A 22,238-nucleotide genomic window follows, 5' to 3' on the forward strand; every position below is an offset into this window, starting at 1 on the left:
TCAATACATTCAAATAATTCAAATAATTTAAATCATTCACATCAAATATTGTAATACATTCAAACATGTTACAATACATTCAAATCATAACTCTATACATATCGAAGATATATAATCAAAGAATACAAAACGTCATGCAATATATTCAAACATTGCAATACATTCAAATCATTCACATCAAATATTGTAATATATTAAAACATAAGATATTCAAATCAAATAAAAAATAACTTCATGCAATACATTCAAACATTGCAATACATTTAAATCATTCAAGTCATTGCAATATATTTCAAACATTGTAATACCATTAAATCATTCAAATCATTACAACACATTTCAATACATTCAAATAATTCAAATCATTTACATCAAATATTGCAATACATTCAAATCATACAAACACATTACAATACATTCAAATTATAACTCTATACGTATCGAAGATACATAATCAAAGAATAAAAAATGTCATGTAATACATTCAAACATTGCAATACCTTCAAATCATTCAAATCATTGAAATACATTTCAATATATTCAAATTATTCACATCAAATATTGTAATACATTCAAATCATTCGAATACGTTACAATACATTCAAATCATAACTCTATATGTATCGAAGATACATAATCAAAAAATAAAAAATATCATGCAATACATTCAAACATTGCAATACCTTCAAATAGAGGTATGTATTATAAGATTTATTTCACTAGCTCAAGAATGCATCCTCATCACTTGTTTGACTTTCATATTCTTCTTCTTTCTCTTCCGCTTCTTCATCTTCATTGGCTGCCCATCCACTTGGTATATCATTTGGATCACATTCTTTCATGAATGTTCCATCGACCAATGAAGATATGACATGTATACCATGCGCGATATCGTGACCATAAGAGAAGTCATACATATCATCTGATTGATAGTAACCACTATCTTCAGTTAACTTGTCTTCTTGTAACTAATCATACTCGGGGTATAGTTTGTACTTCACCTTGCAAACTGCCCATCATTCATTTCTATCTGACTTCTTTGTACTCAGATATGAAGTATAATAAACTTGTTGAGCTTGCGAGGCTAATATGAATGGTTCATATATTCCAAACCATGATTTATAATTCACCTCCACAATGCCTGAGGCTTTGTCGACTCTTGTTGCAGTGGGATCAAACCAATGACACTTGAATAAAGCACAAACGATCAAAATATGATTGACTCAAATTAAACTCGAATTTCAAATTCAGTAGTTGAAGAACTGCAGAAAAGATAGTGTGACTTTCGCAACTATTCCAAAGTGGCTCATCAACATCTCTAAGTAAATTATAAAATCTACTAGGTGCATCGTTTGATGCTTCTTCCTCTACCCCAATTGTTACATCACTAGGACCCATAGCAGAACCCAGTTTTGGTCCTGCGACATCAAATATCAAATACATATATGGATTATCGTGCACCACATCCACCCATGCGTCAAAATTGTTCCTAAATTCTTCATTGTGAAACGTTCAATTTTGATAATTACTCACAAAACCCTTTCTGTATAAGTGATGCCTAACGCCATGAGGTTCTACAAATCGATTTTTCTAACAAATCTTGCAGGGACACCTAATCCGACCTGTGGGATCCACTGTACTGACACTTGACATTGCAAATTCAATAAAACTGTTAACACCATCCATATATTCAAGCGATACCTCATTGTCAACTATCCTATGGTACATCCATTCACGATTTATACTCATTTTGTCATATGATGTTATGAATATTATCCTAACCAGTTAAAAGAGAATCATCAGAATGCTATGATGAAGAAAATATCAAATTTATTATGCATTCGTGGTAGATGTAATGATTTGATATATCACACACACACACACACACACACACATATATATATATATATATATATATATATATATATATATATATATATATATATAATGTCATACAATCACAACAACTATGATGCATGCATTGATAACTTAATATTTTTATGTACAAACTCATTCATAACACGATACATTCATTTGAAGCATGTTTTCATGATACAATTTTACATGGAAGTCATAATCAAATTAAAAGTAACTTCATGCAAGCATTAAAACAATCACATCAAACATTGCAATACATTCAAATCATTCATATCAAAACAATGTCAAACATGTACTTGCAACAAACACACTCCAATATCCCGCTAACTACTACCATGACTAACATGAAATCTGAACTCCAAAAATAAGAACACTTCTATTTTCATATATTAAAATCATGCTCACCATAATCTCCGAACTCCATCAAAGCAGTCCTAGATATCTACAATTAAGTGAGTGCGTGAATAGAAAAGTGTTGCATCCAAGAAATTAAATAACCTCTGATGCACATGCATTACTTACTCACCACGGGTATTTACTCGATTTGCATTGCTTTTGTCACTTACTTACCACAGATGGTAAGGCACACGCGAGATCCGTTGAGAAATATGCAAGAGACACTATATTAAAATGAATTTTATTACACGATAACAAGGAGGGTGACGCCCCCTGTCGAAAACGAGCCCGGATAGGGAGACACAACCCTCTGGTGAAAGCGAGACAGACAGGACCGTTGCCCCTACCGGCAGTAAGGTCAAGGCAGGGAGGTCTCTCCCCCTCCCGTATCAATCATGAGGTAGGGGGTCCTCGCTCCTTGCCGTGGCAAAATTTTTCGACAGGAGGATTCACCCCTTGCAGGGCAAAATTTCCTGGAAGGGGGATTCGCCCCCTGCCAGGCAAAAAAGACAAGGGGCAGGGGGGCTTCACACTCTGTCAAAATTATTGAAGAGAGGGGGGCGAAGCCACCCCCTGCCAGGGAAAACAAAAGGGCAAGGCCCCCTTGCCGATCATTCTCCGACAACGAACATGGGGGCTCCTATCGGCAAAGTCAAGAAGACAGAGGGCCCCTTGTCGGCAAAGTCAAGAGGACAGGGGGGCCCCTGTCGGCATTCAAAAGGACAGGGGCAAAGCCCCTTGTCATGTTGGAGAAAAAGAGGACAAGAGCGGAGCCCCCTGCCCTACTGAAGAGATCAAGGGTAAGGGGAGGGTCTGACAAAGGCGATCGGGGCCTCTGTCAGCCACCACTGACTATACAGGGGTGGGGAGGGCCCGACAGAGGCTGTCGGGCCTCTGCTGACCCTCTGACAACCATAGGGGGAAGGGGGGCAGCTACACCATAGGGGAAAGAGGAATGGTTACCTACGGACGGGGCTCGTCGAAAAACCCAGAGGGAGAGCAACGAGAGAGTGAACGGAAGGGGAAAGAGAGAGGAGGTCGATGGGCATCGGGCGGACCAACGAAGGTCGACGGGCGCCGGTCTGGCGGGCGACAAGAGGTCGCCTGGCGACAAGAGGTCGCCTGGCGACAGGCGGACGACGGCAAGACGATGGGCGGACGACGGGAGGCAGACAGGCGACAAGAGGTCGCCTGGCGACAGACGGGCGACGGCAAGACGACGAGCGGACGACGGTCGGGCGATTGACAAAACAGAAAGGGAAAAGAGGCTCGCATTAGGGATTTATGGAAAATTTAGCGACGGATTAGTGAGGACAAAATTTCGTCACAAACGCCGTTGCTAACGTGCGACGAAGTAGCGACAAAAAATTTCTAATGCTGAGCCGTCATGAAGTTGCGACAAAATTATTTCATCGGGAATCCATCGCGAATTCGTGACGGATTCCCGACGGCATTTTTTCCGTCACTAAGTCTGCAAATAATTTGAATGTTAGTGATGGATAGTTTCCTCTAGCTAATCCGTCACAAATTGGCGATAGAAAAAATTCGTCATAAATTTTTGTCGCTAATTAGAGTTTTTCTTGTAGTGTTATGGGTTTATTTTCTGAAAAATAAATCTGATGTGTTTGTCAAAAAATGAAAAGCTTTGTTTGAAAATGAAAAATGTCTTAAATTAAAGTGTCTAGATATGATTATGATAGGTGCAATTAGAGCTACTCTTGCTATTTTAAAAAATTTGATAACTCTTATATCATAAGGTTATTGTATGTCTTGTTGCAGGATTAAGCATGAAAGAAATACAAAACCTCAAAAAAGAGTTTTCAATAAAAGATTTGGATCCAACCAAACAAATCCTTAGTATGAGATCAGGAAGGACATAGCAAATAAGAAGCCAAAGTTGTCACAACCCCAATATATTGAGAAAATCTTATAAATGTTCAACATTAAAAAGACAGTCTTTGAGTTGTTGACTGCTCACTTCAATTTTAGTAAAAACTTGTGTGCAAAGACTCCAAATGAGAATACCTATATGAAACAAGTATCATATGCTTCAATTATTGAAAGTCGTAGGTAGGCTACGGTGTATACAAAGTCGGATATTGCACATGCAGTGGGAGCCGTTTAGCTGATATATGAACAATCCAGGCAAGATGCATTGGAAAGTTGTAAATAAATTCTCAAATATTTGAGATAGAGTCTGGTATGTAGGCTAAGAGATTAGGCTTCGGGGTGCGTAGACACAGATTTTGATGGTGATCTTGATAGCAGAAAAAACACTATTACCTACTTTACCTCTCATTTTATTTTGCTTTATTATGTTCTTATTCTCCTTATCACCCATCCCACACTCAATTATCGTCCAAAACCAAGTAAAACAACACCCTAGAGCTGCACTGACTTTGAGGCTTGTAGTAGAACGACGGGTTGATGCAGTTGGGGTACAAGTCTTGCTGGCAGATTTGTCGTGTAACAAAGAGGAGTCCCACATACATCTTTTTGTTCTTTGCTCAGTGGGGAAAAGGGTGTTGAACCTCTTTGGTCGATGGCGACTTCCTCTGAAGTTGTTAGAGCAGGAGCTATGGCATTGGGGAGGAATGGTTTTAAAAATAAGGCGGTGCACCAGTGTTGGCTTGCAGCATTCCAAATTGTGATTTGAAGCATATCCTCCCCAGAAGGGCAGGTGATTTTGACAAGAACGATGACATATATTATGCAGTAAGTTCGGTATTCATGCAGTTTGGCATTCATTAAGTTATTTCTTTCATCATCACAAGTGTTAGCCAGAAAACTGTTACAAAAGTGATTTTGGAGTATTCTTCAGATTGAAGAAAAGGAAGATGGTTTCAACTTAGATAAAAAAAGGAGGAACCGCACAATGGATGAAATGGCTGAGGAGGCAGAAGAACTGAGGAAGCTCTTCTCTGATAATCAATAATCCATTTCCTTGTATATGAGCATGAGCACTTGTTTGTAATTACTCAGCTCAGTGGGATTAAGAATATTTTGTTAAGTTGCTTTGAAGTGGTATAAGCTTGCACCAACGCATAAGCATAAGATTGAAAGGATGTTTTCCTTGTTATAAAGATAAAGCATTTGTCTGTTTTTTCTTGTTTTCATATCATGGAGAGTGGCTCAGCGGTTCCTTCATCTCAGTACCTTCACAACCACCCCCACTGACCATGCGGGCGACCCCTGCAGTGTTTTGCTAAAGCACATGGTTATTTGCATGTTTCAGATAGCAGGGGTATATATGTTCTATTTACTGCTATACAGTATTATGTATTTTGAATTTATAGGTGGAAGCTTTGCCTACTTGATCTGACCTCGTTGATGGTTTATTCGTTGAGGACTATATTGGATTTTGTCATTTTGATATAAAATTATGTTTTTTTTAGTCTTAAAATTTTGGTGCATTATCAGTCATTGATTTTTTTAAGTCCTTGAGAAACCTACTTATATAACAAGTTACATAATCCAAAACATGTTCTTTTAATAAATAAACCATGTGGATCACATATAAAGTTAGGCTAAAAAAACAAAAAGTAAAAAACATGGTGGCTTTTACTAGATTGTACGTTATGTTAATTGTACAAAATATTTACCTTGATTGCAGCAGTTCAAGCTACCAACATGATGAACTCAAATGACTAATACTTCTTGCTGTCCTTCATTCGGAAGAGCATCTCTCTCATGCAGAGCAGCTGGATTAGATACAAGTGCTACAATCTTAGAGGGCGATTGAATTGCTTGGATCTCGTAACCTAAAGATCTAAAACTAGAGATCCTCGATTATAAGATAGACAAGAATAAAAAGTAAGAGTAAAAAATAAGAGTAACAAAGCCGACCCCATGTAGTTGGGATAAGACTTGATGATGATGATTGGGTTTCTTATCAGAAAAATATTTAATTTTAAATAAATTAAAATATACGAGGAACACATAAGATAATAAAATAGGTAAACATTGAGTTTTTTCTTGATATTTTTTCCTAATAAATTTATTTTTTGACAATAATAACTTTATATGTTTTCAACAGTAAAAGCATTTTTGACATCCAGTCAAAATGCCTGTCGTATCCCTCATAAGGGATCTGCTTATCTGGTAAGGGGCGACTTGCGAATGCCACCAAGTTGACTGGACATCACAAGTTCAAAACCGCTGAGTGTACTCCTCTGTGGGCAGGGGAAACCTCAAGGATTTTACTAACAGGAGGCCAGCCAATGTGGAGAGAGGGGGAGGGAATTCCCTTGGACTATCTCCAACCACTCCCCCCCCCCCGGCCCCAAAAAACAGTATGTTGTTATATAATAAAAACTACACCACCACCGCCGGGTCGTCCGCGTGGCTAGCGGGTTAGTTGTGAGTACTGATGAAATCACCGGTTCAAGCCCCACTGGCTCCTCCTTCTTCTTCTTCCATTTCCAGAAACCCTACCGTCCTCCTCTTCTTCTTCCATTCTCAGAAACTCTACCCTCTTCTTCTTCTTCCATTCTCAGAAACCCTACCCTCTTCTTATTTCGTTCACTGTCTGCCAAACATGAGGTCACAATAGCAAGAGAAGACATGCATGTTCCTTTTCTGGATGTGGGAACCCTGTTCCATGCCTCCGCTCTCGCCCATCAGTATCGATGATCGATGCCGCTGCAAATCTGAGCTACCGTTCTCCGGCAACAATCTGAACTGCCTTGTGAGTCTCTCTCTCTCTCTTTTTGAAATCGTCAAGTTTCAATTTGATCTTGTGTCTTTTACTTGCTTGATCTTGGAGTTATTAGAAATTAGGGTTTATTTTGACGTGTGATGACACCTTTTCGATCATTGAAACATCAGGGTTTTTGAGTTTCTGTGTTATTTTCATCGTCTGATTTCTTCTACTGAATTTGAGCTTTGAGGTATGTGTTTCGTTGTTTCTAGGTGATGCATTCCTTGTAGAACTGGGTACTACATCATATTTCTTGTTGAATTTGCCTCGTTGATGTATTCCTCATGATGCAATTGCTGAGATTAGGGGATTATGACTTCTAAAATAGTCCACTTGATTTTTATGTTTTTTGGTTTTAGATTTATATCAATTATTTTTTAATTTAGAGTTCCTCCTCTGATTTTCATCCCTATAGCATTTTTAGCTAGCATTTTCTAATTTAATTTCATTATAACGATAGGCTGGCTTTGCTTTTGGTTTGGGCCTCATCCGAACCCATGTTTTCTGTGTAATCTATTATCCTTTGTGCTTCCCCTATTGTTGTTTATGCATCTCATAGGCTTCTTTTGTACTCTTTGTTTCAGGGATTAACATGATGAGCTGTTAGGTTCTTTTTCTCTTTTGTAGATTAAACATTTTTAGGGTTTTCTTGTTTTGTTTTTGTTGAATTTTCATTGATCATTCTGAAACAATGGAATTGTATGAAATAATATTCTAATGGCAATAGTAAAGATTGTTTTCATGAAATTATATTATGAAATTGCTTCCTGTTCAGAGTGATTGATCCTTGTTCGGGTAGATCAATTATATTATGAAGTGACTGATATGAAATGGATGGTATTTGTTGCCCTTCAGGATTTCATTGCATTAAGGGGCTTTCATTTAATTTTGGAATGTTAAAAAAATGGTGTTCTAATTGCTTCAAATGCATGTAAATCTAGTTTCTCCTTTTTAGAGAAGTTACAATCTAGGCTCACTAACAAAATCACCCCTATTTTGAAGAACATTTGCATATAAGACTTAGACCGTGGATAAAAGAAGAATATAGGAACCCAATTGATGTTGATTTCTACTCAAACAAGACCCTATGCACCAAGAGGAAGAGGTGTTTAGAGGTGAAAGTGGCTTCTCCTTGAAATGAGATCAGAATATAGGGGATCAGCATGATCCCCACTAGGTGCAAATTGCAAATCCATGCCAAGGAGGCAATGACCTCTACAAGAAGTATCGTTTTGTGGTCAACTCTGAGTGGCTGGGAGGTAGAAGTCCATGCTGGTACTCCATGGAAATAAAGACACTAATCTAGTGACGTTTATAGCAGGTGATGGGTGCTTGGTACATCTCCATAAAGTTGATATCATTGTGAATGAGTTTGAGTGGTTGTCCTTTTTTATCCACTTGCTAATGATCTAGAATGAGAATAGATGTATGTTTCCTACATAGTGTTTTCCTCTGCACCATATTCAGTCACATAACTGTTACAGATTCACATTCTTTTGGCTGTACCTTACATGCTCTTTAGTTTTGGCAGAGAGGAGATTGCAGTGGAAAACACAGCCAAGAAGGCTTTTTCCATTGACCAATTTTGAGCACGTTCAGTAACAACTGTGGCCAACATAGGATTTTGCAACTAATTTTGCAGCTTTAGAAGATGGTGACTTTATTTAAGCCTTGCACTTTATTAAAGTTTTTCTTTTTCACACTAGAAAAAAAATGCTTCCACCTTTATCAAAATTAAGAAAGCACTAGAACTATCATGTCAGTCATCTTTATATATATTCAGTACATATATTGCTGTATATCTTCTGTTTCTGTAAATCTATCATTTTAGTATTTTCTTCACTTTATCATTTTATGAATTTCTAACTAGATTTTTGTGAAACAGTCGATGGGATCTGATGTGAAATTGTCTTATGCATCACACAAAGCTGTGTTTGAATACAAGGCAACAAAAGAGGTATTTTTACATTAGTTGTAATGATAAGTTCTACCAAAATTGCATGGCCTAATGTTGGTCAACAGCATGTATTTCAGAATATTTGTCATTGCTTAGTCTTACAATCTTATTTCTGCATTTATGTATGTGTTTACTATAGATTGGTATTGACACCGTTCTTGTCATTGTTGGTCCTGTCTCCTACTTGTTGCTGTCAAAACCAGCAAAGGGTGTCTGAGAAATCTTTCTCTCTTCTCTTGCTCTTAGGGAAGATCCTTCACATCTACAAGTAAGAAATGGAGGCTACCATGTTTGTGCTAGTCTTTCAGTTTTGGATTGCGGGGTTCTATTTTTCTCATAGTAATCTCTTGATATCCTCACAGGGAAGTTATTGCCCAACTGAAGACAGCTGTTTGGGATTGTATCCATTCCATGTTGTAGTTGAAATATTTTTTTCCCAACTGAAGGAGTTACTAGCAGACTGTTGGGGGAAGTTTCACATCTTTAGACTTCATGGCCTTACCGTTAGAAGTAGGATGAAAGATAAACAAGCATCAGTGACCTTATATCTTGGAGATATGTGGTTTCATCTCAAATGAACATATTGGTCAGAGACTCAGAGATAATGACTTCCTCAGGTTAGACGATCATTCTGCAGTAACTATCCTCGTGAATTGAATTTGACAATGATTGTTGGTTTTATGATGATTTTAATTGTCGTAGCTATCATTTCTTTGAATATGTAGAGCATGAATTTGAAAAGTGATCAAAAGTGAAATAGTTGGATTTTGTAATATTAATGCATGCACGGAGTTATTCCTGAAAGCTTATTAATTCCATATTTTAGTGCATGTGTATTTGACTGTTTAATGAAGAGAATTGTTCTCTTATTTTATGTAAGTTAGAAAATTAGAATTAGGGTGTTTCTTAGTTATCCAGTTGGCAAAAATGAGGAACAAACTTGGTTCATACTTGTCATAAAAAGCAGTGTTGTATCGTACGATACGGTACGATACATATTGTTACTTTTGGGTCACCTTCGATGCACTTTAAAAAGGCCGAAAGTTATTTTTTTTTCATTTTGGGTTTTAAATGCCTTTTGAGAGCAGACTTCTTCATTTGTTTAGAGGCCATTAGAAGTGCATTTTCACCATTTTTTCACCCAAAGAAGTGAGTTAAGGTAAAAAAATGCATTTTCACTACTTTTCTATTCGAAAAAATTGGTTAAGGTAAAAAATGTTTATTATGAGTAAAATCAGTATTGTAAGTATTGTACTATATCGGATGGTACAATGCATATCATTACTTTTGGGTTTTGCGATACAATACGCACTTGTATATATTGTAACCGTATCGGGTGTATTATACGATACACCTTTGTATCGTGTCGTACCGTACAATACAGGATGTATATTGTACGATACACCTTCAACATACTTTAAAAAGACCGACAATTACTTTTTCATTTTGAGTTTTAAATACCTTTTGTGGGCCGACTTCCCCATTTGTCTAGAGGCCATTGGAAGTGCATTCTCAACATTTTTTCACCTAAAGAAGTGGGTTAAGGTAAAAAAATGCATTTTCACTATTTTTTCACTCAAGAAAATGGGTTAGGGTAAAAAATGTTTATTGTGAGTGAAATCAGTGTTGTAATACGGTACAATACATATCGCTACTTTTGGGTTTTGTGATACGATACACACTTGTATCATGATACGAGTGTGTGTCATACCTGTATCAGGTGTATCATACTTGTATCGTGTGTATTGTATCCGTATCGGGTGTATTATATGCTCAGTTGTCAAAGGCGGCCTAGGCGACCTATTTGAAGTTTTTTTTTTTGAAGATTTTTTTTAAAGACATATCATTTGTTTTCTTCTTCGAGGAGGAGGAGAAGAAGAAGAAGAAAGAGAAGACATGTTATTTGTCTATTGTTGAGAAGAAGAAGAAGAAGAAGAAGAAGAAGACATTATTTGTCTATTGCTTGTATTATGTCTATTGTTGAGAAGAAGAAAAAGACATTATTTGTCTATTGTTTGTATTATGTCTATTGTTGTTGTTAATTTTTTTGTATACATGATTTTATTTTTTGTGTATTGTTCATTCACATTGTTAGTTTTATGGTTTGTTTCTTCAATTGTTAATTTATTCTTAATTTGTTTGAGCAGGTTAAGATCATGTAATATAATTGTTTTACAGTGTTCAACGGCATATTATTTGTCTATTGCTTATTATTGATTGATTTTATGTTGTATACATGTTTCTTATTATGTTTTTTTTAATTTTTTATTTTTGGTACCGCCTAGGCCTTTTTAGGGGCTCATCGCTTAGGCTCTGCCTAGTGCCTATGACAACTAAGATTATACGATACACCCTTGAATCTTGTTGTATCGTACGATACGCTTTTGACACACTTTAAGAAGGCTGAAAGTTACGTTTTTTCATTTTGAGTTTTAAATACCTTTTGTGGGCCGACCTCTCCATTTGTCTATAGGCCGTTAGAAGTGCATTTCCACCATTTTTTAACCCAAAGTGGATTGAGGTAAAAAAAATGCATTTTCACTTATTTTCTACTCAAGAAAATGGGTTAAGGTAAAAAAATATTTATTATGAGTAAAATCAATAGTATAATTATCATAAGATATGGTATAATACATATAATTACTTTTGGGTTTTGCGATACGATATGCACTCGTATTGCGATACGAGTGCGTTTCATACCCGTACAAGGGTGTATCGTACGATACACCCTTGTATCATGTTGTATCATACGATAAAAAGCGTCTTGTATGATACAACTTCGACACACTTTAAAAAGGCCGAAAGTAACTTTGTTTCATTTTGGATTTTAAATACTTTTTGAGAGGCAACTTCTCCATTTGTCTAGAGGCCATTAGAAGTGCATTTATACTGTTTTTTCACCCAAAGAAGTGAGATAAGGTAAAAAAATGCATTTTCACTATTTTTTCACTCAATAAAATGGGTTAAGATAAAAATATTTATTATGAGTAAAATTGATGTTGTAAGTATCGTACGATACATATCATTACTTTTGGGTTTTATGATATGATACACACTTGTATTGCGATACAAGTGTGTATGTACCCGTATTGGGTGTATCGTACGATACACCTTCGATGCACTTTAAAAAGGCCTAAAGTTACTTTTTTCATTTTGGGTTTTAAATACCTTTTGAGGACCAATTTTTCCATTTGTCTAGAGTCTATTAGAAGTGCATTTCTACCGTTTTTTTACCCAAAGAAGTGGGAAGGTAAAAAAAATGCATTTTTACCATTTTTTCACTTAAGAAAATAGGTTAAGGTAAAAAATATTTATTATGAGTAAAAAATATTGAATCCAAAAAAATTAAAGATTTATATCAAGGAAGAAATTAGTTTTCACACTCCAACAAAGATGACATAAGATGATCCGACATGACAATGGCACACTCAAGTAATGAGTGAAAACCGATTGAAAATTGAGTGCAACTATTGCCATAATATTTTTGTTTATGTAATATAAAAGTATGAGTATTGTGGCTGTTAAAATGTAGCTCTCAAAAATCAATATTGTAAATATAAATATATATATTTATATACATAGAGATATATTTACATATAATATATTATATGTACATATATCTCTCTATATATAAATATATATATTTATATATTTTTCTACCCAAAAGGGTATTTTTGTCATTTCCTGTTTTGCGCATATTCACCTTTAGAATATGTTGTAAATTTCTTTTTTGTTTTTTGTAATTCTTTTTTCTTTTTCTTTTTGATATTTTTAATATGCATTGGGGGTCCCCCAATAGAGTCGTTGGGGGCCCCCAACGGTCATAAATGTGACCGTTGGGGGCTCCCAACGACTCCTTTGGGAGCCCCCCCTTTGCACCTCCTTGCATTTGTATAAATAGGGGTGTTCCCCCCTTGTATTTCCCAAGCTTGAGAGTCTCAAGCATTTCCTCCTTCTTTATGAAACACATGCATTATTGCATGTTTATTATTTTTACGCTTTTTGCGTATTGTGTTCAAGTGTTGTGAAAGTGCCTTCGTGCACTTCTTTTTTAAGTATTTATGCTTGTATGCGTATTGTCTCTTCGTAGACAATTTCACATGGTATCAAAGCTCGGTTGGTGATTAAGGATCGTGGGATTCTTCTTTTTTCGAGTGCCTCGAAAACCGTGCCTTCGGATTCTTGGAAGTTGAAGTGGTGGATCTTGCTTCTCAAATATTTTAGAAGGATCTTGTGCAAGCTAGAAGTTGAAAGATTGTGTTGGTACGCCTCCTTCTCTTTTTCTTTACTCCTTAATGGGTGAAAAAGAGTCTCACTTCGCCCTTGGCTTCAAGTTGAATGGGTCCAACTACCATATTTGGGCCGGGAACATGGAGGCTCACATAAAAGGTAAAGGATTATGGGGTTATGTGCAAGGCACTATTCCGGAACCGGAACCCAAAATAACCGTGGTGGACGGAAATGAAATCAAGGTTCGTGAGGGAGAGGAAAGGATCAAAGCTCTTGAAGAATACTCCAAGAAGCATGACGAATGGGAAATGAAGAACTTCAAGATTCTTTCTTGGTTCTTCGCATCCGTCGAAACAAAGATTAATGCCAACATTATCAAGTTCAAGAAAGCATCGGAAGCGTGGCATTATCTCGAGAAAATGTATACATCAAGAGATCTATCCCATAAGTATTACCTTCAAAAGAAGGCCCTCTCCCTTACTCAAGGTGAAATGTCCATAAGGGAATATTATGCCGACCTCTCCTCCATTTGGGATGAGCTTTCCATGCTTGAACCAAAATGGAGTGGAGAGGCAATTGAACTCCGCCACAAGCAACTTGAAGAAGATCGGTTCTTCAATTTTTTGAATGGGTCAAGACCGGAATTTGAGCAAATAAGGTCATCCCTTCTATCCTCATTTACTCCTTCATCTCTTGAAGATGTTCTCACCAAATTAAGTGGTGAGGAAACTCGTATGAGTTTATGTAAACAATTATCAAATGTTCTTGTGGTTCCTTGTAATCATGAAGAAAACAATGAGGTCAATGCCGTATCAAGACCCAGAAATAATGTAAAGACCAATCGTCCTCCTCATTTCAAATTCCAAAATCAAGGAGGAGATGGTGGACAAAGAGGAAAGAGAGACTATAGCAAGACTATTTGTCACTTTTGTAAGGAACCGGGGCATATCAAGCCCGTATGTCCCAAATGGAAGAGGCTTCTCGCTATGGCCACCACCGGTGTACCATAAAAAGAAGAGGCATCATCAAGTGGGTCACTCTCGTTGAATCAAATAGTGGAAGCCCTTCAACCTCTTCTCAAGGGAGTTACATCCGGTGCCGCCGTGTCTACCTCTTCCATTCCAGGTAAAGTCTCTTGGCTTTTGGACTCAGGTGCATCTTTTCATATGTCCCCAAACATGTTTTCACTTTCCGATTTTTCAAAAAATGTTTCTCCATCCTTTGTTTCCACTGCAGATGGAACCTCCCTTGAAATTAAAGGAATAGGTAATTTTGAAACTCAAGGTTTTTCCATTCCAAAAATTAGATTTATACCTAAACTTAACTTAAACCTTCTCTCTGTTTCTCAACTCTCGAACCATGGATGCGATATTAAATTTTCATGTGACAAATGTTTAATACAGGATCGCCGGTCCGGGAGATTGATTGGGGAAGGCTTTAGATAAGGAGACTTATACTATATGGAATCTCTCCAAGTTCCAAAATCATTTTGTAATGTTGCCCGGAACAAAGATATAAACATATGGCACAAAAGACTTGGTCATCCTAATGCCACCAAGTTATCTTATTTACATTTTGCAAAGGATCTATGTAAAAGTTCTTTTTCCTGTAATGATTGTATTATCGAAAAAATGCAAAGTTTACCGTTTAAACAAAGAACTATGTTCTCATCTAAAACCTTCGAAATTGTTCATTCCGATGTTTGGGGACCCGCACCTGTTGTTTCAAAAGGAGGCTTTTCTTACTATGTTATTTTTGTGGATGATTTCTCCAGGTATTCATGGATCTATTTCCTAAAGTACAAACATGAAGTTTTTACATGTTTTAAAACCTTCCACTAAATGATCAAGAATCAATTCAATAGTAATATAAAGATTTTTAGAAGTGATTCTGGAGGAGAATATCTCTCCAACCAATTTAAAACATATCTTGAGGATCACAGAATTATTCATCAAAGGTCTTGTCTTAAAACCCCTCAACAGAATGGATTGGCCGAAAGAAAACATAGGCATATCATTGAGACCACTAGGACCTTGCTTATTTCTCAAAACATAGGCAACCCTCGCTTCTGTTTATCTGATAAACCGCTTACCATTTAGGATATTAGGAAAAATATCCCCTTTTGAGATCTTATATAAACTTGAACCTGATTATAATAGGTTACGTGTTTTTGGGTGTAAATGTTTTATACTTACGGATAAAAATGACAAGCTCTCTCCCAAAGCTATCCCCTGCGCCTTTCTTGGGTATTCCGAAACTCAAAAAAGGTTTCGTTGCTATGATCTTCGAGATGATAAGTTATATGTTTCTAGAAATGTAATGTTTTTAGAAAATGAGAGTGGATTTGAAAAAAATGTTTCTCAACAAGAAAATTTTGATTACTCATTTCTTTTTGATTTATTGGCTAGTAATGATGATATATCTAGTGATGATGATCACGATGAGGAAAATGATGGTGATGTCGAAGAACATAACCCTCTCAATGATCAAGAAAACAGGATTTCAAGTGATCCGATAACCTACTCCCGTAGAAACCAAGACACCTTTAGAAGTGCCATTGACCAATATAATGAGCTTGTACCTACTCTCGATCACCGAAGATCTGAGAGGAATAGGAGACTGCCGACTCGTTTTGTCTCTTTTGATTCCTTTTCCCCTCGGTATAGGGCTTGTATTAGTGCCATTCACTCTTATTTTGAGCCAAGGAATTTTGAAGAAGCTAAAAAATGTATAGAATGGCAAGAAGCCATGCAAAAAGAACTTAGCCCTCTCAAAAGGGCTGAAACTTGGGATTTCCAAACTCTACCTATAGGAAAGAAAACTATAGGTTGTCGATGGGTTTTTAAAGTTAAAACTGAAAGCGACGGATCCCTGGAAAGGTATAAAGCTCGCTTAGTTGCAAAAGGGTATGGGCAAGAGTATGAAATTGATTATGAAGAAACTTTTGCTCCTGTAGCCCGAATGGTTACAGTTAGATGCCTCATTACTATTGCATCTATTAAAAATTGGAATATTTTTCAAATGGATGTGAAAAATGCTTTTTTAAATGGTGACCTTAACGAAGAGGTATATATGGAAGCCCCTCCAGGCATGAAGATTCCTAAAGATAAAGTTCTTCGTCTTCGAAAGGCTCTTTATGGTTTGAAACAGGCCCCCAAAGCCTGGTATGACAGATTTACCAGTGTAATACTAGAAAATGGTTTCTCCTCATGTTATACTGATACTGCTTTATTTACTAGAAAATCTAAAGCAGGGATTGTAATATTGTTACTATATGTTGATGACATGTTAATTACAGGTGATGATGTTCAAGGAGTCAAGGGTATTAAGTCCGTCTTGACTTCAAAATTTGAGATGTCAGACTTAGGTTTTCTGACATATTTTCTTGGAATTGAGGTTGCCTATTCGCAACGTGGTTATTTCCTATCTCAGTCTAAACTTGCTTGTGAGATTGTTGACAGATCAGGGATTTCTGATGACAAAATATGCGAAACTCCTGAAGTTGTGGGAGCCAAAATGAAGATTGACGATGGTGTTCCTCTAACCGATCCTACTCCCTACAGGCAGTTGGTAGGTTCTTTAATGTATCTTAGCATTACTCGACCCGATTTGTCACATGCTATACACATCGCCAGTCAGTTTCAGCATGCTCCTACTACCGTTCATATGAGTGTTGTGCTTCGCATCATCAGATACTTGAAGGGAACGGTGAATAAGAGAGTATTTCTATCATCTTCTTCTGAATTAAAATTGTTTGCTTATACTGACTCAGATTGGGGAGGTGACCCTAGTAACCGTCACTCCACCACTGGCTTTTGTATTTTCTTAGGAGAATCTTTGATCTCGTGGCGATGTAAAAAGCAACAGAAGGTCTCCTTATCATCCACTGAAGCCGAATACAGAGCCATGACATCTACCACCATGGAAATAGTATGGATTCGACGTCTTTTGGAAGATATGGGAGTAGTTGTCAAAGAACCAACAAAGCTATGTTGTGACAATAAAAGTGCAATCTACATTGCCAAGAACCACACCTTTCACGAGCGAACAAAGCATATAGAGATGAATTGTCATTATGTCCGAGAGGAATACTTGAAGAAGGTCATTGATCTACCATATGTGACATCTGAGTATCAACTTGCCGGCTTCTTCACAAAAGATCTATGTTCGCCCAGATTTCATTTCCTTCTTGACAAACTTGCGGTTATCACACCGTAAGTTTGAGGGGGGGGGGTGTTAAAATGTAGCTCTCAAAAATCAATATTGTAAATATAAATATATATATTTATATACATAGAGATATATTTACATATAATATATTATATGTACATATATCTCTATATATATAAATATATATTTATATATTTTTCTACCCAAAAGGGTATTTTTGTCATTTCCTGTTTTGCGCATATTCACCTTTAGAATATGTTGTAAATTTCTTTTGTTTTTTGTAATTTTTTTTCTTTTTATTTTTGATATTTTTAATATGCATTGGGGGTCCCCCAATAGAGTCGTTGGGGGCCCCCAACGGTCACAAATGTGACCGTTGGGGGCTCCCAACGACTCCTTTGGGAGCCCCCCCTTTGCACCTCCTTGCATTTGTATAAATAGGGGTGTTCCCCCCTTGTATTTCCCAAGCTTGAGAGTCTCAAGCATTTCCTCCTTCTTTATGAAACACATGCATTATTGCATGTTTATTATTTTTACGCTTTTTGCGTATTGTGTTCAAGTGTTGTGAAAGTGCCTTCGTGCACTTCTTTTTTAAGTATTTATGCTTGTATGCGTATTGTCTCTTCGTAGACAATTTCACAGTGGCATGTTCTTACTTGCAAGATATTTAATATTTTGTATTGTTCTTGTGAGATATGCATGGAATATTATCTATGATTCTATATTAGTTAATGTTTGATGATGTTTTATGCGGTTTATAGAGACATAAATGCTTCATGTGATTTTATGGTTGTATTTTATGCAATTCATCATTGTTTCATGTGATATAATTTTTTTAGAATTTTTGCTAATTTTTTTATTTTTCTTGACTTTTTGAATTTTTTAGACTTTTTTTTTAAATTTATGATACATTTACTATACATTACGATACAATGTTACTTTGGGCCCGACCGATACGAGTAACGATACAATACTTACAACCTTGATGAAAAGTCTTACATTGGACCATATTGGGTTGTTTGGTCCCATGACCTTTATGTCATATGATGATTGTTGGATATACAATCATCATCTATGAGCACTAGAAGCTGAAGTCATCATATATATGCTTGGTGATGTTGATGTTACTCTAGTTCAGAAATATAAAAAATATATTCAATTAAAAACTTAGTTAAACCTAAAAGGTGATTGACATGCTAGTTCCAATGCTTTTTCAATGTTAGTATAGGTTTTGATTTGCCTAAGGCCATCAGGTGGAAGAAATAAATAAAAACTAAGATACTTGTTTGGTATTGGATCTTGGTATGGATTCAGTTGTAAGAAACTATGCAGAAAGATATAACAAGAATGTTTAATGCATTCACACGGTCCAATGAATGGACAAACCCAAACCCACAATGGAGAATATAGAAATAGTCCACTAAAGGACAACACAAGAAGCCTTCAAAGAGGCAACACATAAAAAATATATGAACTTTATTAAATGAGGGCTTGAAAAGCCACACTTTACATGGGGGGAATGTTAGAATTGTATTTGTCTTGGATATGGATCCAATATGGGATCCATATCCGTACGTATGCTCCCCCCATATGGGCGGTGGCATACTTGTAAATCTTGTAATGTTTTCATGTATTTTGTTTAGAGGAGGAAGATCCTATATATACATAATTAAAGAGGGACACAGATATTACGTGCCCTACTTTTCTCTCTCCTTTTGGCGTCTCCCTCCTCTCTTCCTTTCCTCTCTTCTCTTTTATTACTTTGATTTTCAGATTGAAGACTGTTCTCCAAAGCTTGAAGGCACTCTATCTTGAAGACTTATTCAGATTCTTACATGGTATCAGAGCGGAACGTCACCTGGTAATCCAAATCCCCAAATCTGTCTTCTCTACCCTAACCCTAAAGTCGTTATTTCTGCCGCCATTTTTTTTTCATCTCCCTCGTTCGTAATACTCTGCCTGCGTCAACATAGACGCAGAAATACCCAAACCCTAATACCTCTTTTCCTGTCTGCGTCAATATAAACACAGATATACCCTAACCCTAATTTTTTTTTTCTGTCCACGTCAAAATATACTGTCTGTGTCTATTCTGATTGTTATTCTCTTGTGTTCTGTGTTCATCTTGGTGATTTTCTTTTATGCATACTGTTTTTTCATACGTGACCTCTTGCTAGAATCTCTGCCCTCCTTCCTGCATGTTGTTTTCCTGCGTGCTATCTCTTTTTCGATTGCTTTTCGAACAACATATTCTCTGCTAGCATATCTGCCATCCTTTGCGGGTAATTTTCTGCTAGTTTCCTGTTGGGCTTCACAGCAGCACTGCTTTTCTCTGCTTCACGTCAAATGGTGCTTCTTTAATCTTACATTCCAGCATTATATCAGCACAACCATGTCTGCCCTCTCTTCGAGTTTCCTCTCCCAACTCATCTCCCAAAAGTTAACCCATTCCAACTATTTGATGTGGAAACGTCAAATAGTCCCTTTCATTAAAAGCCATTGTCTATATGGTCACATTGATGGCTCTACTCCAGTCCCGCCTGAATCGATTTTGTGTGAAACAAAGGATGCTACTAGTTCGGTGACTGCTACAGATAATATCCCTAATCCGGCATATGCCGTATGGATGGCACATGATCAGGCTTTAGTTGCTTATATTACTTCTACTCTCTCTGAAGAAGTGCTTGCATGTATAGATGATGATATCTCAGCTTTTCAATTATGGAATATGCTTGCAAATACATACTCTCAAGTTTCAGAAGCTAGATATCTCCAATTGAAGCGTCAATTTCAAAGCATCAATAGAGGCTCCAGATCTGTACTTGAGTATCTCTATGAGATTAAAAATGTCAGCGATCAACTTGCCATTATTGGTCATCCTATTTCAGACAAGGATAAAGCTCAGCAGGCCCTCAGTGGACTAGGGTCAGAATTTGATATATTTTGCACTGCTCTAGAGGTTCTTCCTACTTTACCCTCTTTTGAAGACCTAAAGGCAAAATTGATCCAGCATGAGGCTAGTAGAGTTCACAGGCATGATACTTCCCTTTCTACTTCACCTAGTGTTTTAGTTACTTCTACACATGGTATGTCAGGACAACGTGCACATACTTGGGCTCACACATCCGGCCAAGGAAAGGGTATTCTTCCTACTCCTCAGGGCAGTACTCCTTTTAACATGCCAAAGCGTATCCCTACATGTTTCTATTGCAACAAGAGAGGACATGTTAAATCTGAATGTTGGCACAATCCTCAGAACAAAGCCAAGGGAGGTCGACGTGATCACAGGCCCACCCCCTCTACCACTTCTAGATCGTCTTCCTTCTCCTTCACGCCCGATGCACAACAACTCCTAATGACAGCTATGCCCAACCTGAATCTCAAGCAAAATGATGATGGTGTCTGGTATGTGGATTCTGGTGCTGCCGCTCATGTGACAGATGATGCAGGTAAACTCTCTAGTGCTTCTCCATATTTAGCAAAAGGTTCTGTAGTTACAGGTGATGGCACTCATCACAAAATTACTCACATTGGAAATGCATATGTTTCTTTGCCGCATACTTCTCTTCCTTTACACAATGTTTTAGTTGTCCCTAATGTCAAGAAAAACATTATCTCAGTATCTAAACTTATTGATGACTCTTCCTCATCAGTTGAATTCACTCCTTCCTCTGTTTTTGTCAAGGATCCTCTCACCAAGACGATATTCGCTGAAGGAACTCGTGAAGGCAACATGTACGTCCTCAAAGAAGCTCCTCCAGTGTCCAAGTCCAGTCCACCTGTTTCCTTTCCTATTAGTCCGAATGAAGTCAATTTGACTCAAATTGATATGCCCTCTGTTTGGCATAATCGATTAGGCCATTGTAGTCATTCTTTTATTTCTAGTCTTGTTATGGATGGATTGTTGCACAAATCCAGTTTGAGTCCTGTTAATAAGTCAGGCATGTGCTCAAGTTGTCAACTTTGTAAGAGTCATGCCCTCCCTTTTAATTCCATCAATAAAAGAGCTTCTAAATTGTTTGAGACGATTTACTCTGATGTTTGGGGACCAGCTCCTGTCTCATCTTCTTCCGGCAGTAGATACTATGTCATTTTTGTTGATTCTTTTTCTCGCTATACATGGATACACTTCATAAAACACAAGTTTGAAGTGTTCCATCTGTTCACTCAATTTCATGCCCTCATTCAAAACAAATTTTCATCCAACATAGTGCATTTTCAATGTGATGGTGGTGGTGAATATTTATCATCTGAATTTACTGAATACTTGCTAAATCATGGCATCACTAGACAAATATCTTGTCCACACACACCACAGCAAAATGGCATTGCAGAACGCAAGCACCGGCACATTGTAGAGACTGCCTTAAGCATGCTCCATGACACTGATCTCCCTATGACTCTATGGACTGAGGCATTTCACACGGTTGTTTATGTTATAAATCGATTGCCTTTAGCTCTTCTCGCAGGGAAATCTCCTTTCTTCCTTTTGAATCATGAGCATCCTAAGTATGATGAGCTTCGGGTTTTTGGATGCATTTGTTATGTTCATGTTGATTCCAGCCTCCGGAACAAACTTCAAGCTCGGGCTGTTATGTGTCAGTTTGTGGGCTATGCAGATCACTATCGAGGCTATAGGTGCTATAATCCCCTAACAGGTCGTATACATATTTCAAGACATGTTGTTTTTGATGAACTCAGGTTGCAGTTTCACACTTCTTCTAAGGCTCTTCATGATTCAGCGTCCAGACTGTATGATCCATGGTTATGTGTTGATATCTTAGGCGATGGGATTCAACCGACCACCTTCCCAGCCCCTTATGACAGTACTCACATTGAAGCAGATATGTCTGATGCCCAGATGGATGATCCTCCTTTAGACAGGTTTTCTGGCTTGGTTTATTCTCG

At 37.2% G+C, this 22,238-nt stretch overlaps 1 protein-coding gene across 2 annotated transcripts in view; it reads left to right on the forward strand.

Annotated features, from left to right (window-relative positions):
* Positions 1–6,604: 6,604 nt before the first annotated feature.
* The window catches only part of LOC149835483 (5-methyltetrahydropteroyltriglutamate--homocysteine methyltransferase-like), a 29,837-nt gene continuing 14,203 nt past the window's right edge, over positions 6,605–22,238 (forward strand). For both annotated transcript variants that reach the window (XM_090010547.1, XM_090010548.1), the window contains exons 1-4: positions 6,605–6,961; positions 8,859–8,930; positions 9,134–9,198; positions 9,293–9,547. In XM_090010547.1, coding sequence (XP_089866673.1) covers positions 6,842–6,961; positions 8,859–8,930; positions 9,134–9,198; positions 9,293–9,350 — 315 coding nt within the window. In that variant the 5' untranslated portion in view covers positions 6,605–6,841 and the 3' untranslated portion in view covers positions 9,351–9,547. The remainder of the gene's footprint in view (positions 6,962–8,858; positions 8,931–9,133; positions 9,199–9,292; positions 9,548–22,238) is intronic.

Source organism: Nuphar pumila, chromosome 6, assembly GCF_984573655.1.
Source record: "Nuphar pumila chromosome 6, dmNupPumi1.hap1.1, whole genome shotgun sequence".
NCBI classification, from domain to species: Eukaryota; Viridiplantae; Streptophyta; class Magnoliopsida; order Nymphaeales; family Nymphaeaceae; genus Nuphar; species Nuphar pumila.